This window comes from Diceros bicornis, chromosome 34 (genome assembly GCF_020826845.1).
Source record: "Diceros bicornis minor isolate mBicDic1 chromosome 34, mDicBic1.mat.cur, whole genome shotgun sequence".
NCBI lineage: Eukaryota > Metazoa > Chordata > Mammalia > Perissodactyla > Rhinocerotidae > Diceros > Diceros bicornis.
Genome location: NC_080773.1, coordinates 12,931,022 through 12,948,793, shown reverse-complemented (window position 1 = coordinate 12,948,793; position 17,772 = coordinate 12,931,022). Strand labels below are relative to the sequence as shown.

Here is a 17,772-nt window from a genome sequence, read left to right as displayed (position 1 = left end):
TGTGTGTGCACTTGACAAAGAACCCATTTTGGGAATTTACTGTGAGGAAGTTTTTAAACTCAAATTAGCATCTACTTAAGTCACATGGCATTTATCAGAGGAACAAACTGCTTCACCAGGGAAAATTGCAGACAACCTCTGGAGAAGGGGAAACTAGTCACCTTGCAGCCATAAACTTCTTAATCTACTAGGATTTGTTTCTAAGCCCATCAAGGGGGTAAAAAAAAAATTTCCCCATTTTGTCACCCAGCGCCCAGTGTTCATGGGTTATCACAGTTTTGAGTCTCCTAGCGATACTCCATGTGTATACCGTGGGCTGGACACAGCCACCTGTAACCATCTTTTTATACAAATTGGTCACACTGAATAGTGTACATCTTGACATTTTTTCTCTCGTATCTTGGGATCTGCATCGCGGTTTCAGTTTTCCATGGCAGAGATAACCAAACAGTTGATGGATGGTCACTGGTTCTGTTTCCCGAAAGAGCCTACCCGGCTATGACCCGTCCATTATAAGGCGAGGTACTGCCTGCAGTCCTGCGTGCCCAGAGACATCTGTTCACCTGCTGGCGAACGTCTCCCTAAGGAGCATAACTAAAAAGTGTTACAACACTGTTTATGTTCTTTGGTTAACTGGCCTTTCCCAAAGTGGTTTCATTTTTTGAAGAAATGTGAAGAACATGGCCTTCAGAGCCATGTAAATCCCCCTCTTCAGCACTCAGGAAGCCCAGCGACCTTGAACTAGTGACTTGCCCTCCCCAGCCGGTTTCCTCTGTGTACAATGGAAAATAGGACCTCGTGGTGGTGTGGGAGTTCAGATTATACAGTCAGCACTTCATGTTGGCCCGTTTATGTTTTCATTCCCTTATGTGAGCAAACTCAGTACTAGCTAACTTCTTCTTTCTAGTTAATATGGTAGAGTGCAGGGTTACAAACTTGCAGGGCTGGAGTTATTCAGCCGTCATGTCCTTGGCCATGTCAGCTGTCTCCAATTCGTCCAATTATAGAACAGCGCTGTGATGAACTTTCTACAGGCATGTCCAGCAGCCGTATGAATTATTTTCTTAGGCCGGGTTCCCACTGGGCCAGAGGGTCCTTTCTAAGCCGCTCGATAACGCTGGAGGCGTCTATAACGCAGGAGGCGAACCAAGAAGTTGATTTCCGGTTGCCCTTAGTAAAGATGGCGGAAAGACCGGCGTCACCGCGGTCAAGCTGCAGCGTTGATGCCCTCGCTCAACATGGCGGCCTATTGTGCCCGCCCCCTTGGCTGTCTCCTGTCCGGCGACTGGGAGATTCTGTCCCAATGGCGGCGGCGATGGCGGCTTCTCTCAGACTCCGCAACCTACTGATGCGGCGTGAGTCACCTCTTGACTTCTGGGGGTCTGTTGCACTGTCGTGCTGTCATAGTGACGGAAGGACGGGGAGGCCTGTCCCGGGTCACGCAGGGTCCGAGCCCCTTAAACTCAGGAATCCGTGTGCTCTCGTTCAGAGGGCTCCCCAGTTCTCTAGGCCTGTGTCTTAAAATCGGGTCGCTGACGGCTCAGAGTCCCCAACCTGGGGTCATCTCACGATCAAGGGTCTGAAGTGGTCCTCAGACTCAGGCCACTAAATGCACCCCTAATCTTAGAGTCTGTATCCCCCTAAACGGAGGTCTCAAAGGGGCCTGTGGTCCCTAGTCTAACGTCACTGAGATGTGTACCCCCTGCTCTTGAAGGGACTGTGTCTCCAACCTGGGTCACCAAAAGCTCTTCCTTCCTTTGTCTCCCCAGGACTGACAGCCCCCACCCACCTGGGTCTCAACCTCAGCCTTCGCCCTCTGGGCTCCTCTGCACAAGAGAAGTCCTCCAGAGCAGCACCCAGTGAAGCCCCAGACCACAGCTATGAGTCCCTTCGAGTGACAGCTACCCAGAAACACATTCTGCACGTGCAGCTAAACCGGCCAGAGAAGCGGAATGCCATGAACAAGGCCTTCTGGAGGTCTCGCCTGCAGATCCCGGAGGCCTGCCTGCGGGAGGAGGCAGGGGCTGAGGGCTGAGGCAGGAGTGGGGCGTGGGAGACAGATCCACATGTGGGCAGGGGATCCCCACCCCAGCCACGGCCCTTCCCTCCTTGCCCCTCCACAGGGAGATGGTGGAATGCTTCAACAAGATAGCGCAAGATCCTGACTGTCGGGCTGTGGTGATCTCTGGTTCAGGAAAAACTTTCACTGCAGGTACTGGGGCTCCCCACACCCACCCCCCTCTCTCCCCTGCTTCTGGGAAGAGAGGAGTGCTTCTTAATTAGGGTTTTAAGTAGCTTCTAACTTCCACTTTTCGTATTTTTTTTTTTTAACTTAAAACATTCAAATACAGAAATTAGTCCAACAGAACTTGACAGGATCATGGGCTCTGAAATCTGGGTTTCCATCCCGGATCTGTGGCCTTGATGGAGCCCCTTCACCTCTCCGAGTCTGTTTTTTAATGCGTTGGTAAAGTGTGTTATAATAAGAACAGGCTTTTGTGCAATTACTCAACACATGTGACCTGATTTCCAATTACATGTCTGTTAGATTTTTTGATTGCCCCACAGGTCTGTCCTTCAGCCTGAATAATTTCCAGTGACCAGACTCACCGACTCCTTTGTCATCTCTATTCTGCTGTTAACCATTTTAAAATTTCAGATATTGTAGTTTTCAGTTCTCAAATCTACATTTGATTCTTTTTTCTATTTCCCATTTCTCTGCTGAAGTTTCATGTCTTTTTATTTATCACGAGCATATTTTTCTTTGCGCAATCGAGCATAGTTGTAATGGCCGCTTTAAAATGCTTGTCTCCTAATACTAACATCTGGGTCACCTTGGGGTCAATCTCTGTTTATCATCTCTTGAAAAGATGGGTCTTATTTTGCTGTTTCTTTGTATTTGGAATAAGTTTGTATTGTGTCCTGGATACTGGGATGTGGGAAGATGATGTGGAAACTCTGGATCCTGTTATGCAACTCCAAAGAGTGTTGAGTTTCCTGTCTTAGCAACTTAGTTGGAATCAGTTTTTCAGTCTCTTGCTGGGCTGCACGCATGGTTCATGGGCCAGCAAGAGATTTGGGCAGAGTTTATACTCAGAATTTGGGGCTTCCCCTCTGGCTTTCTCCTTTCTGGAATCTCCCCCCTCACTTTCCAGCAGCTAGGGTCACCCTGGACTCTATGCTGTGGTTCTTCAAGCACAACTTCAGCTGGCCTCAGGCTAAAAGCTTTAAAAATAGGTAACTAGGGGCTGGCTTGGTGGTGTAGTGGTTAAGTTCGGGCGCTCTGCTTCAGCGGCCCAGGGTTCATGGATTCGGATCCCAGGCACAGACCTACACCACTCATCAAGTCGTGCTGTGGTGGCGTCCCACATACAAAATAGAGGAGGATTGGACAGATGTTAGCTCAGGGCGAATCTTCCTCGCAAAAAAAAAAAAAAAAATAGGCAACTCACTTGGTGCCAGTCCTTTCTTCTAAATGATTACTCCCTCCAGAATCTGCCCCGTGCCATCGGGTCGCTGTGTCTTGTCCGACCAGAGCACGGAGTTGTCATCTGTGGGAGGGTCCATACCAGAAGGGAAGTGTCACATACGCTGATTTCTGCGCAGGGCCCAGGCCAGTGCTGGGGACTGAGAGCTGCCTGGGACAGCCTGGGGCCCTGCCCTCATGGAGTTCCCAACTCAGTGGGGACGACAGACATAAGCAATCTATTTCTTTCTGTTTCCTCTCTTCACATCTTCACATGTTTTCTTTCTACACCTCTCTCTGTTTTCCTTTCATTCATTCAACAAACATTCATCGAGGGCACTCCAGTGCCAGCCCTCTTCCTGGGTGCCAGGGACCTAGACACAGGAAGCAGCCCCTGCGTCTGACCCTTGCCCTCATGGGACTCATGCCTGAGAAGTGAAAGATGAGGCTCCTCTGTGGCTGGGCCAGGCCTGGGACCCTCATCTTTTGGCTCCCAGCTCACTGTGGCTGTCTCGTCTCCTTTTCAACAGTGAGACCCTGAAGCCAGAAAGAAGAAACACAATTTAATTAGTAGTTTCAATGATAGAATGGAACTACTAATTAAAAAAAAAAAAAAATAGCCCACATTGAAATTTAGCATTCGAGGAGTGTCTCAGCGCTTTACACGTATTAATTAGTTCTCACCACAGCCCTACGAGATGGGGTCAAGGATCATCCCCGTTTTTCAGGTGAGGAAACCGAGGCCCAGAGAGAGGTAGAAACTTGCGTAGCTCGTAGCTCTCACAGCTGGTAGGAGGCAGAGGTGGGATTTTAAACTCAGGCTGCCCGGCTGCAGTCTTTGTCCTGAACCGTGACCCAGATCAGAGCAGGGCCTCTGACCTGGGCAGCCACCCACCTCCCACCTCTGCCACCTGCGCACGCCCCTTCACCTCTCTGTGCTGCGGTTCCCATCCGAAGAAAATGGAGATAGTATCAACTTGACCTGCCTCATCAGGTGGCCGTGAGGATTAAATGAGTTAATACGTGTGAAACGTTAATCTGTGTAAAACTTTTATTGATGTAGATGTTATTTATGATTACAAATAACTTAGTTATGATTCTGAATGATGCCTGAAACATTTCGAGGTTCGCAGGGGAACAAGGTGGGGGACTTTTCTGCAACATCGGGAGGGGGCACCTTGTACCCTGGTCGGGGGCCCTTTATTTCAAGGGGTTCAGACGCCGGTGTCCCCAGGTCTAGGTCGGGCAGGCAGACCAGAAAAGGCAGTCGTAGGGGGCCGGGCGCCAAGCTGGGCGTGTCCTGGAGTGGGCGTGGCTCGTGGTGTGGAGCCAGCAGACGCCTGCGGGCTGCCCCAGGCCGGTCCGGCCTCGCTGAAGTGGAGCATATAACAACAGTAACTGTCGCGACGCCCCCCCACGCCCGGCGCTGCGCCGGGGCCTCTGGGGCTGTCTCCGTGAATCCGTGCAGCCCCATCGGCTCTCTTTTTACAGAGAAGAAACCCAAGGCCCAGAGGACAAAGTGGCCCGGCCAGGGTCGCGTCTTACAAGTATTTAACCTGCACAAATTCAGCTCTACCCTGAGCCAACACTCCTGTGGTCTCGCTTATTTAAACAAGCCGTGAAGGCCAGGAAGCCTCAGAGAGTTGGGGTGTGGTCAACTGTGGGAATGACTTTTCAGGCGTTGTTCAGAGGACAGGCAAAAGGATGGGAATGATTAACCCCAGGAGGAAGAAAGTGAAGGATGATTCTGCTCAGAACCGACTCGGAGTAAAAGCCCAAGTCCTCCTATTGGCCCACGAGGCCCCACACGATCTGCCCTCGTCACGTCTCCCACCTGGGCTTTTCCCACTCGCTGCCTCCCTCACTCCACTCCGGCTGTGCCGGCCTCCTTGCTGGTCCTCACACAGACTGGGTGCATTTCAACCACAGGGCCTTTGCACCAGCTCTTCCTGACATTTGCCACTCTCATCCCGGATATCCCCATAGCTCCCTCCCCCTCCTCCTTCAGATCTTCATTCACATGTCACTTTTTCAGTGAGAGGGTCCCTGACCACCCCCATTTAATCCTGCAGCGGCCCTCACTGCATGCGTGCACACACACACACACACACACGGACACACACACGCACACTCCATTCCACTTCCACTTCTCTCTTTTAATTTTCTTTCAGCACTTGTCACCACCTGACAGAATGTATTTTCTTATTCATTCGTCTCCCCTATAGAAGGGCAGCACCAAGAGGGCAGGGATTGTTGTCCGTATTGCTCACTTATTGAGCGCCTACTGTATACTAGGCCCTGTTTAGGCACTGGGGATACAGTGGTGGACAAAAAGACAAAACCTCCTCCGCTCATGGAGCTCACATCCTAGAAAGGGAGACAGGCACTAAACGAGATAAGCACATAATTATGTGATAACAAGAGAGCAGCCGAGATAAGGCAGAGAAAGGAGATAGAGGGTGATGGGGCCACTATTTAGCCAGGGCGGCCAGAGTGGGCCTCTGTGAGGAGGTGACCTTTGAGCTGTGGCCTAAAGAGTGAGAGTCAGGCTTCACCATCGCAGGGGGAAGGAGTGCTCTCGCAGAGGGAGCAGTGGGCACAAAGGCTCTGGGAAGGGAATGTCTGTGTTGTCAGGACGACTGCTGGAGGCCATGTGCCCACAGGAATGGGTTGGAAATGAGGCTGGTGCAGGGCTGGCAAGGTCTTGGGACAGGGGCAGGGGTGGGAGCGGGGAGACCAGGGGAAGCCATGGTAGCCAGGGTCGTGGAGAATGATTGGTGGGAGAAAGATCAGATTTGGGATTCTCTTGCAGTTGGATCCACAAAAATTGCTCCATCCCATCCTCCCACCTCAGGAAACAGGACCACCATCGACTCAATTGCTTGTGTCCAAAACCTTGACTCCTAATAGTGCAAAGCATGGCCCCTGGAGCCAGCTGCTTGGTTCTGGGTTCGAAATGCCAGTTCCACTTCTCACAAGCCGGTGTGACCTTGGGCAAGTGACTTAAGCTCCCCGTGCCTCAGTTTACCCCCCGATAAAATGGAGATAGATAACAGGACCCACCTCCTAGGGTGGTTGTGAGGATTAAGTGAGTAACGACTCAATAAACGTTAGCTGGTATTTCTTTCGCAGCCTATATGCAATCCCTCGCTAAGTCCCGTGTGAGTTGCTTTCTCACTATGGTGGTTTGGGGGTTCCAATCAGTGGAACCTGGGTTCTGACCTCTCGTGGAGGCAAAGAGTGGGGCCTGGGAGACTAGGTGCCTCCTCACGCCTCCCCACCAGGTATCGACCTCATGGACTTCGCTTCGGACCTCCTTCAGCCCCAGGGAGAAGATGCGGCCCGCATCAGCTGGCACCTCCGCAGGCTCATCGCCGGATACCAAGAGACCTTCAGCGTCATCGAGAAGGTGACTCCGGGGGGCTGGCAGGGCATTCCCCCTGCCCACCTCTCCTGGGCCAGCCCTGACCCGCCCCTCCTGTTCCCTTCCAGTGCCCCAAACCGGTGATCGCAGCCATCCACGGGGGCTGCATTGGCGCAGGTGAGTCTGCAGCCACCCATCACCCATCCGGGCGCCCACTTTGGCTGGGCGCCTATTGGCTGCTGCCCTTCCGGATGCCCACTCCGGCTGGGTGCCTATTGGCTGCTGCCCTTCCGGATGCTCACTGGCTGGCGCCTATTGGCTGCTGCCCTTCCTGCTCAGCCAATGGCCTCCAGCCTCAGATCTGTTGCTAGTTAGAGTTTGTCCCAAGGTGCCTCCCCAGCACCTGGGAGGAGGGGTTGGTCCTTGTGGTTGTTTAGTGTCCCTGGCCTCTACCTGCCAGGCGTGGACCTCATCACTGCCTGTGACATCCGCTACTGTGCCCAGGATGCTTTCTTCCAGGTGAAGGTGAGCCATCCTCCCGAGCTCTGCTTCCTCCGGACCTGCTTATAGCTGGGCGATGAGCAGCAGAGCGGGGGCGAAGCAGAGACAGGGCAGGCTAAGGGGTGGGGGTGGGGAGGGAGGTCCTGGAGTAAGCCCGGAGGGCTTCATGGAAGAGTTACTCAGAAATGAACGTTAAAAAGTAAGACTTGGCCGTGGAGGAAGTCAAGGGTAGGTCATGCAGTCCAGGCGAGGTCAGGAGTGAGTAAAGGCATGGCAGCAGGGATGATGCGGGGGATGGGGAGGGGGTCAGTGCTGAGAGGGCGGGAGGTAGGATGGAGTCCAGGGATGCAGGAAGGGGGTCGGATGGGCAGGGTTGGAGGGCTTCCCTCTGAAGATAGACGTGGCTGACCCCGAAGAATTGGGAGGGCAGAGGAATTGGGTGGGGTGGGCTCTATTCTAGACTGAAGGAACCTACAGGGGCGAAAGGATGTGGATGGGAATGAAATGGGGTGTTTGGGGGGAGTCTTGAGGTGGGGGTGGAGTGGGACCTCTGCCGAATTTCATCGGCACTGATGTTGCACGGAGGACAATATTCGGCAGAAACCAAGCACTGATATGACTGCTCCCCGCAGGAGGTGGACATAGGTTTGGCGGCCGATGTGGGAACCCTGCAGCGCCTGCCCAGAGTCATTGGGAACCAGAGGTGGGTGGGGAGCCCAGGGGAGGGGGCCGCAGGCGCCTCCTGGACCGGGGATGACTGCCGTCCCCTGACACGCCCCGCCCTCTTGCAGCCTGGTCAACGAGCTGGCCTTCACCGCCCGCAAGATGATGGCTGACGAGGCCCTGGGCAGTGGGCTGGTCAGGTAGGGGCCAAGGCCCGTGCTGGTCAAGAGCTCAGGGCGGCCAGGCCTGGGGGGTGGGCCTCTCTGGGTCTCGGTGCCTCCTCACTCACGGATCCAAGTGGCTTCCTCTCTCTGGGTGGTCAGCTTTTTATGCTGGAGTCTAGTGCCCTGCACTGATTGGTCCATTTCGGGGGGCGGGGGGGGCTGCTTCCCGCTGTCTCCTGTGATTGGCCACTTCTTCATCCGTGGGCGGGAGGGGAGAGAACCTGATTCCCTCCGTCCGCAGCCGGCTGTTCCCAGACAAGGAGGCCATGCTTGATGCCGCCTTCGCCCTGGCGGCCGAGATTTCCAGCAAGAGCCCGGTGGCGGTGCAGGGCACCAAAATCCACCTGCTCTACTCCCGTGACCATTCGGTGGCCGAAGGCCTCAACTACATGGTGAGGCTCTCCGCCCAGCCAATCCCTGCCCTTCTCTGATCCCAGAGCGACCAATCAGGGCTCAGCGGCCCTCTGCAGGCCTTGCCCTCTGATTGGTGCGCTGCTGTCTCCCTCCCGTTTTTCATTGGTCCAACTCCAATCGTCCCCTGTCTTGCATGCCGCACCGCCCTCTATGCAGGCGTCCTGGAACATGAGCATGCTGCAAACCGAGGACATCGTTAAGTCCTTCCAGGCCACGATGGAGAAGAAGGAACTGAAGAGCGTCACCTTCTCCAAGCTCTGAGACCCCCCGCGTCGCCGGCCCTAACCCCGGGTCTGGCCTTGATCCACCTCGTGCCTGTGTTTCCTCATCCACAGAGGAAGGCCTGGTGAAGATGGTCGCCTCGCCGCCTTCTCAGCCACCCTCCCCGTTTATAACTTTATGACACTGATTTCCTCATCTTATCTTTGCCTTACGAACAATAAAGCAATGTAAAGAACCTGGTGCCCTTATTGGAGACAGGAGAGGCGGAAAGGGGCCAAGATGCGCCCGGGAGCCCCAACGACCTCAGTTGCACTGAAGGTCGGGGATAGAGATTTGACCAATGAGAGTGGGAGCCACGCAGGTGACGACCATTCGGAGCTGGCCGTGGGCCGGCGAGGACCAATAGAAAGTTGGGCAGGGATGGAGCCAAAGTCACAGGGCTCCCTCTGGACCGAAAGGCTATGGACGGTCTGCCTGCTCCGGGCTCGAGGGCCGTGTGCACCGTGCCTGGCGCCTTATCACTGCTCAGCAGAGTGGGATCCGGCGCAGGGGGCTGGCTAGAGTTCCATTGCTACCCAATCTTGGGCCCGCTGCCTCATTTTTTTTAAGCTTCGGGTATTCTTATCCACATATAATCCCAACCTCCTGAATTTATGTTTGGGATGAGTGCAAGAGACCACGCCTTAATTTAGGGCCTTCTGTATGCCAAGTCCTGTTCTGAGCATTTATTAACTTAGTGATTCGTTTCAAGGACCCTATGAGGTTGAGACTATTAATATCCCCATTTTATAGATGGGCAAACGTGTAAATTGAGGTTAAGGCACTGACCCAAGATCACACAGCCAGCAAGTGGCAGAGGCAGGATTTGAACCCAGAACCTCTGGCTGCAGAAGTCAATGATCTGAACCACCATGTATATAATTAATGTACATGGTAAAGGCATGTAGTGGGCGCGCAATAAATTTAGGCCCTTTCACAGTTTTTGGGAGTGTCCAGAGCACCCGGTTCTGCCCTGCTTTCTCTCGCTTCCATTGCCCATCTGTCCTGGGCCACTCCTGTAGCCCTGCCCTGCCCAGCCCGCCCAACCTCACCCTCCCTCTGCTAACAAAGTTCCGGGCAGGGTTTTATGGGCTCTGATAAGGCCGTGGCAGGGCCGAAGTTCACCACCACCTCCTCTGCAGAAAGGCCTAGAGGAGGGGGCCCTGGGCTCAGGCCCCCAGGCCTGGCCCAGATGACCTGGGTTCTGGCTAGTTATCAGCGAGGCTGGTAAGAGAAGGGAGTGTAGAGGATGCCCTAGGTAAAGATGTGAGCCTGGGATGCCTAGAAAAGGGATCCCGTGGACCCTGCCCTGTCAGCCACTCCCTTACCTACAGGTATAAGAGCCACCCACCACTGTCATCTGCCACCATTCCCCACTCCTGCCGCTCTTCTCACAGGACGAGCCACCAGCCCAGCCTCTCAGGATGGCCTTTGTCCCTGCGCCAGGCTACCAGCCCACCTACAACCCGGTGAGATGCCAGCCCAGGCCCTAACCCCAGGCCCTGGCTTTGCTCCACCCCGACCCCTACGCAATTTACCCTCAGCCTGATCCTTGGAGTCACCCACCCAACCCTTGGGCTGATTTTCCCAGTACTGATCCCGCCCTAACACTCGGGCCATGCATGTCATCCCTAACCCTCGTCATCCCCACATGGATCCCTCACCCCTTACTCCCGCTCCCTTGCTTAAAGGAGTGGGGGGCTTGCCATGAGGGGTAAAGGCTGCAGTAGGCGAATGGCCTTGGAGGCCCCTCACCCGGCCCCTTCTGCAGACGCTGCCCTACAACCAGCCCATCCCAGGCGGTCTCAGCGTCGGAATGTCCGTTTACATCCAAGGAGTGCCTAGCGAGCACATGAGGAGGTAAGACTCTCCCCCATGACAGGCCAGGCTAGGAGGGGGCTACGAACCCGGGGCTTCTGGCCCAGGTGCAGAAGGCCGTCTTCCCTTCCTCCACCCTGGTTGGGGAGGGGCTCTATGTCACGGCCCCCAATGGCCAAAGAGCGGCCCTGGTCTGGGGAGTCCAGGGCTTGGTGATCAGATCAGGAGGGGGACCCTGGGGGCTGGGAGGGGTCAGGTACGCTCACCATGAGAGGTGGCCCCAGAGTTGGGACTTTGGATTGGAATTGATGGGTGTGATAGCATGAATTAAGATCACAGGCTAGAGCAGGTCCCCCTGAGTTCACATCCCGGCTCGTCACTTACCAGCTGTGTGACTAGGAAAGCTGCTGGACCTCTCTGTGCTTTAGTTTCCCGTCTGTAAAATGGGACTGTTTTGAGGATTCCACGTGTATAAGATGTAGGACCATAAAGTAAGTGCTGTAATAAGTCTTAGCCTTTTTATTGCCTTAAAATGGTGATACATATTGAACTGACCTCATAGGATTTTTGTTTATTCATTCATTGTTTCTTTGCTCGTTGAGTGCCCGCTCTGTGCCTAGGCACTCAGGGCAGAGCAGTCAACAGGACATACAAAGATCCCTGTCCTCGTGGAGCTGACATCCTGGTAGAGGGGAGAGATCAAAAATAAACAAGTCAAGTCTATAATATGTCGGATGGTGATAAGTGCTATGGAAACAAATAAGGAGGGAGACGGGGAGTAGATGTGGGGAGGAGGTGTGGCATTGTCCCTTTAAACAGGGTGGCTGGGGAAGGCCTCCCTGGGAAGGGAACATTTCAGCAAAGACCTGAAGGAAGTGAGGGATGGAGCCTGGGGTGTATCTGAGGGAAGGGCATTCCAGGCAGAAAGAACAGGCAGTGCAAATGCCCTGTGACAGATGTGTGCCTGCCCCATTAAGATAACTCTGGGGATGCTGGCGTGAGGAGAGATGTGGAATGTGCGTGCTGAGTTGGGTGTTCACAGGGTCCCCCTGGCTGTGCTAAGGTCGCCCTCTATCTGGAACCTGGAGCAGGGTGGGACAGACAGGGCTTCCTGGAGGAGGGCCCCTTGTGCTGGCAGGTGGGGCCGGAGACCAGCTCTTCCCTGTCCCGCCAGGTTCTTCGTGAACTTCATGGTGGGGCAGTCCCCGGAGTCGGACGTCGCCTTCCACTTCAACCCCCGCTTTGATGGCTTGGACAAGGTGGTCTTCAACGCGAAACAGGGCGGCCAGTGGGGCAGAGAGGAGAAGAAAAGGGAAATGCCCTTCCACAAGGGCGCCCACTTCGAGCTGGTGTTCATGGTCCAGGCGGAGCACTACAAGGTCGGAGCCCCTGGGCGCTGCCACCCCCCCCCCCTTCCTTCCTCCTCTCTCTCCCTCCCTTCCTTCTTTTTTCCTCTCTCTTCCCCCTCCCCCCTCCCTTCCTACCTCACTTTTCTTTTCTTATCCCTCTTTCCTGCCTATGACAAAATTCCCTCATCCTTTTTCCCACTCCCCTTCCTCCACCTCGGAGAGCCGTCTTTCTTTTTTTTTTTTTAACTGTGTTTTTTCTGTGTGTGTGTGAGGGAGATCAGCCCTGAGCTAACATCCATGCTAATCCTCCTCTTTTTGCTGAGGAAGACCAGCTCTGAGCTAACATCTATTGCCAATCCTCCTCCTTTTCCCCCCCACCCCCCCGCAAAGCCCCAGCAGATAGTTGTACGTCATAGCTGCACATCCTTCTAGTTGCTGTATGTGGGACGCGGCCTCAGCATGGCCGGAGAAGCGGTGCGTTGGTGTGCGCCCGGAATCCGAACCCAGGCCGCCAGTAGTGGAGCGCGGGCACTTAACCGCTAAGCCATGGGGCCGGCCCCGGAGAGCCTTCTTGTACGTTGAATGTCCATCATCCTGTCCCTCTGTGCTCTCTAGAGTGTTTAGTCTTGCAGTTTCTCGTAGAGAACTCTGAGCTCACGCAGAGGATGCACGCACCGGGACAGTGAGCCGTCTCCTGGGCCAGTGGCACTAGCCGTCAGCTCGCGGTCACCCTGCTTTCCTCTCTATCTCACTCCTCCCCTCCCAGAGTGTTTAAAAGCAAATCCCAGATACCAGATCATTTCCTTCAGAAATGTTTCTGCTTATAAAAACACAGTCACGATGCCATTATCACACCTGGTCTGCGCCCGCTGATGGCTCTGCAGGCCTCCTCGTCCCTGCTCTGAGGTCACTCCGTCCCAGCATCTGGCTCTGATAAGTGACACTGCAGGGGGTGTCCTGGTGCACATTTGTGCCCACATGCCCCACTGGAGGGGCGTCCTAGAGCGGGCTGCAGGGCTGGGGGACCTCCCTGGACTTGACTCGCCCTCATGTGGGCACCACGTTTCTAAGCTCATCACTGAGGTTGACATCATGGTTTGAGGTTGGACATCGAATCTGGGCTTTGCCACGCCCCCATGTGTGACCTTGAGCTGGTCACTCTACCGCCTGGAGCCTCCACTTTCTTGAACTGCAGGGACAATCCTTTGTCCTGCCTCATGGAGCTGCTGAGAGAATCACCACGTTGGTCTTACCATGGAAAGTACTAGCACATGGGGAGCACTCAGTCCTGCGGATCTGGTTCTCAGCCCCGTGTCCACTCTAACTAGAACCGTGATGACCTCAAGTCCTCTGAGCTGTGATCCCAAGGCAGGGCTATCCCCAGGCTTTCCACAATGCCTCTGATACGCCTTGCTGGGTTTTCATCTTCCCAACAACCCCAGAGCGAGCCCGCATTTTACAGATGAGGAAACAAAGGCTCAGAGAGGTGATGTGACTTCCCTGAGGTCGCACAGCCAAGACATGTCAGAGCTAGACCTCAGACCCAACTCATTTGATGCCCAGACCTGGACTCAGACTCGATTCTCTTCTGATCTCCAACCCCAGATGAAATTCTCTATCATCTCCCATCCACGGTTCTGGGAGCTGACTTTTGACCCCGGCTTGACTTCTGACCTGTGGTCTCCAAGGTTCCTGAGTCTGAGGTCATCCAAGCTCGCCCCCAAGACTTTTGACCCCATGTTAAAAAGATCCCTGTTCCCTGCTTCCTGTTTCTGCTTTCCCAAGGCTGTGAGTGCCGACTCTGACCTCACCCCTGCCTGCCCTCCAGGTGGTGGTAAATGGAAGTCCCTTCTATGAGTTCAGGCACCGGCTTCCCCTCCAGATGGTCACCCACCTGCAAGTGGATGGGGATGTGCAGCTTCAATCAATCAACTTCATCGGAGGCCAGCCCCCGCCACACCAGGTATGTGGGGTCTCCCTCTCTTCTTGGCTTGCCCCCTTCCTTAGTGCATTCCCGTAGTCATTTAGTTCCTGAGCTCCTGCTCTGTGCCAGTCCCTTTGCTGGGTAAGGCCGTGGACCCAGAGGCAACCAAGACAGTCCACTGGCAAGACAGACATGTCACTAGATGGTGTTGGCCACAAGCAGTCAGGGCCAGGCTGGGGGACATGTGGGAGGTTGGGGGAGGAGGGCTTCCTGGAGGAGGAGGAGGTGTGTAAGCTGAGTCAGGAAGTAAAGATAAGGAGAATCGAAAAAACACAGGAATAGTAAAGTTCAAGAGAAGTTACCCAACATTGTTAGTCCCCTGGGAAACTCATCACATCACGGTGATGTGATGCCACAGCCACACACCCGCCAGCAGAGCTCCAACGAGAAGGCACACAGTGCCAATGGGTGGTGGGACTGTGGCCTGGCTGACACTCCCATCCTGTGGGAGATGACTGGGCAGCGTCTGTGAAAACTGAACAGACATGCGCCCGGCACCCTACACACCCCACTCCCAGGTCCACAGTGAATGAATGGGCACCAAAATACACACACTAGGTACCCAGAACAGCGCTATTTGGAGAAGCCCAAACCCCAGACTCCTGACACGTCCTTTAGCAGAGGGCTCCACACGCCCAACTTGTAAGCCCCCCATGCCTCCACAGGGAAAGTCCCTGACAATCAGCAGCCTCCTTTTACAGATGTGGAAACTGAGACACAGAGAGCTTATGTAACCTGCCCAAGGTCACAGAGCTGATCAAACGCAGGCATGGGAAACATCGGGAATGTCTTCATCCGTGAGGCGGCCACGAGCCTACGGGTGTTCGTTTTCCTATCGTGCTTCATCAATACTTTTTTTTTTTTCTGAGGAAGATTGGCCCTGAGCTAACATCTGTGCCCATCTTCCTCTATTTTGTATGTGGGACGCTGCCACAGCGTGGCTTGATGAGCAGTGTGTAGGTCCACACCCGGGATCCCAACTCGCAAAACCCAGGGCCGCTGAAGCAGAGTGCGTGAACTTAACCATTATGCCACCGGGCCAGCCCCAATAAAGCTATTTTCAAAGGGCCTTCAGAATAGCTGACTTAACATGGAAGTTGAGGCAGAAAGGAGTTCATTAGGAAGAGGAGGAGACAGAGAGAAGGAGAGTGAATATAAGTTATCTAAGGAAGGGAAGGGTGTTCCTGGCAGAGGGAAGTACCTGTGAGAAGGTGTGGATGAGAGAGAAACAGAGTCAGAGACAGAGACAGGGAGAGACAGAGACTGAGAAACAGAGAGAGAGACTCACACACAGACTAAGAGAGCCTGAGACAGACAGGGAGGGATAGGATCTCGGCTGGGTCCAAGGACTCCTAGTTGCCCCAGTGGTGGGCACGTGGAGTGAGGGGCAAATCGTAGTTAGAGATAAGGTGAGCAGGGGTATCGTGGGGGCCTGGAAGGATGTTCTGAGGAGTGTACACTTTATCACGCAGTTTCTGGGTTGAGGGGGGAGGAGGGGGCACATGAGGATCCTGAGACAGCAAGAAACCATGATAGGGGAGGGTCCGAGAATAGAATGTACCAGGCTTGTCCTAAAGGGAAGGAGTGAGATTCACTGTGCCCTGGAGATCCCTAAACACAGGAAGTCCGTCTTCATCAATGAGCCATCTTTGACCGCAGAGTTCTCTCAGGTGGTGGTGGTGGGCTGCCCCGGGGCAGGCATCCTTGACACCCTCCAGGCCCTAGTTTGATGTCCCCCTCATCACCTCCTTCTCCCTCTGTGCCCACAGCAACCTAGGGGTTTTCCGCCACACCCAGTAAGTACCTGCTCATGGGCGACGGCTTTCCCCTTAGGGTGGGGGTTTGGGGGCTGGGGAGGAGGTCTCTGGACAGCAGAAGGATCCTTGGCTCCTCTCACCATTCCTGCCTTCCTTCTGTCCATGTAGGGTCCCCCCGGACATGGCCACCACCATCAGAACGTCCTGCCTGTAAGTGCAAGGGTTTTGTGGCCATTGGGGGGGGGTGGCGAGAATTGCAGCGGGGGGGGGGTGGGGGTGGTCAGAGAGGTTGCGCTAATCCAGCACCCAGAGATACACCTGCATGTAGTAGGTGTGCTGGAAATGTTTGTCCAGTATTGTAGAATAATCTCTCTTCTTCCTCACTTCACAGACCATGGAGGGCCCCCCGGCCTTCAACCCGGTAAGGCCTCCTGCGAGAGTTCAGGGCCCTGTGGTGGGCGATTTGTGGGGAAGCAGGAGCCAGTGGTGGGTAGGGGGCCCTGATCCATGGGGAGCCCTGAGAGGGTAGGAAATGGAGTGGGCAGAAGGTGTTTGGGGTGGGAGGTGGGGAGAGGGTGGAGGAGTGGTCAGAGTGGGAAGGGGATGGGGGTTGGGGACATTTCCTAGGATGAGTGGGTTCCCCTCTCTGAGAATTTGTCCCTGCATTTGGCTTCTGGTGATCTGAGAGATGGTGGGACCCCATGCTCTCTTCCCACAGCCTGTGCCATTTATGAGGAGACTGCAAGGGGGGCTTACACCCCGAAGAACCATCATAATCAAGGGCTTTGTACCCCCCACAAGCAGGAGGTACACAATCTAGGTGGGGGTGGGAATCCTCAGCTCCCCTTCTCCCTCACACCCTGGAGTCTGGGCCCTCAGCCTCTTCCTCCATTAGGGACCCAGGAATCTAGGCCCCCATCTCCTCCTTCCTTGGAGAACCAGGTGCTGGCTCCCAGCCACCTCTGACCTCTCTCCCTCTCTGCCCCCAGATTTGTCATCAATTTCAAGGCGGGATCTTCAGGGGATGTGGCTCTGCACATTAACCCCCGCCTGGCCGAGGGCGTTGTGGTTCGGAACAGCTTTCTGAACGGCTCCTGGGGATCCGAGGAGAGGAAGCTCTCCCACAACCCGTTTGGTGCTGGACAGTTTTTTGATGTGAGTCTGAGGTCTCTTTCGCCACTTCCCTCTAAAGCCTCTGTCCTGGGCCTGGCCTCATGCCCGCCCTTCTCCTTGCAGCTGTCCATTCGCTGTGGCACGGATCGCTTCAAGGTTTATGTCAACGGCCAGCACCTCTTTGACTTCTCCCATCGCTTTCCCGACTTCCAGAGGGTGGATGTGCTGGAGATCCAGGGTGATGTCACGTTGTCCTACGTCCAGGTCTGATCTATTCCTGGGGCTATACTCCTTGGGAAAGCAGAAAGAAAGATCCTGTAAGATTCCTTCTAAGCCCCTAATAAAATGCCTGAGGGTGTCTCATGAGTGTTCGTAACTCCATTCACCTCCCTCACTGTTCCTTCCTTCTTTGGTTCAACCATGCAATGCCCATTCAGCCATTCAATCATCAGTCCATCCATCCTCCCATCATAATAAATCTAGGTATGCTCCAGACTCTGATCTTAGGGCTTTATGTGTATCAACTCATTCATTCCTCACAAAAACACCAAGAGGTAGGAACTATTATTATCATCCCTCTGTAAAAGATGAGGAAACAGGCAAAGAAAAATAAAGCAAATTGCCCAAGGTCACACAGCCCATAAACAGAAGAACCAGGATTCAAATCCTGAAGTGGTCTGGCTCCCATGGCCACACACTTAACCACTGTACAGCCTGTTCTTCCATCCATTCATGCATCTACCTCTCCACTCATCCATCTCACCATCCATCAATCTTTCCATGCATCCATCCAACCAAAAGTCCATCCATCTATTCAGCAAACATCCAGCCATCTAGCCACTCATCAATTCATCTATC

At 54.3% G+C, this 17,772-nt stretch overlaps 2 protein-coding genes across 2 annotated transcripts; both read left to right on the top strand.

Moving 5' to 3' along the window:
• Window positions 1-401: 401 nt before the first annotated feature.
• Window positions 402-9,089, top strand: ECH1 (enoyl-CoA hydratase 1). Its single transcript, XM_058529262.1, has 10 exons — window positions 402-1,355; window positions 1,770-1,977; window positions 2,124-2,212; window positions 6,751-6,875; window positions 6,959-7,007; window positions 7,291-7,355; window positions 7,964-8,034; window positions 8,123-8,194; window positions 8,460-8,610; window positions 8,789-9,089. Exons 1-10 carry the CDS (start codon window positions 1,037-1,039, stop codon window positions 8,891-8,893), a joined length of 1,254 nt encoding a protein of 417 aa, XP_058385245.1. The 5' UTR covers window positions 402-1,036; the 3' UTR covers window positions 8,894-9,089.
• A 61-nt stretch (window positions 9,090-9,150) lies between these two features.
• Window positions 9,151-17,272, top strand: LGALS4 (galectin 4). Its single transcript, XM_058529263.1, has 10 exons — window positions 9,151-10,362; window positions 10,665-10,753; window positions 11,886-12,090; window positions 13,889-14,023; window positions 15,814-15,840; window positions 15,970-16,011; window positions 16,193-16,222; window positions 16,520-16,608; window positions 16,791-16,956; window positions 17,038-17,272. Exons 1-10 carry the CDS (start codon window positions 10,318-10,320, stop codon window positions 17,182-17,184), a joined length of 975 nt encoding a protein of 324 aa, XP_058385246.1. The 5' UTR covers window positions 9,151-10,317; the 3' UTR covers window positions 17,185-17,272.
• The last annotated feature ends 500 nt before the right edge of the window (window positions 17,273-17,772 follow it).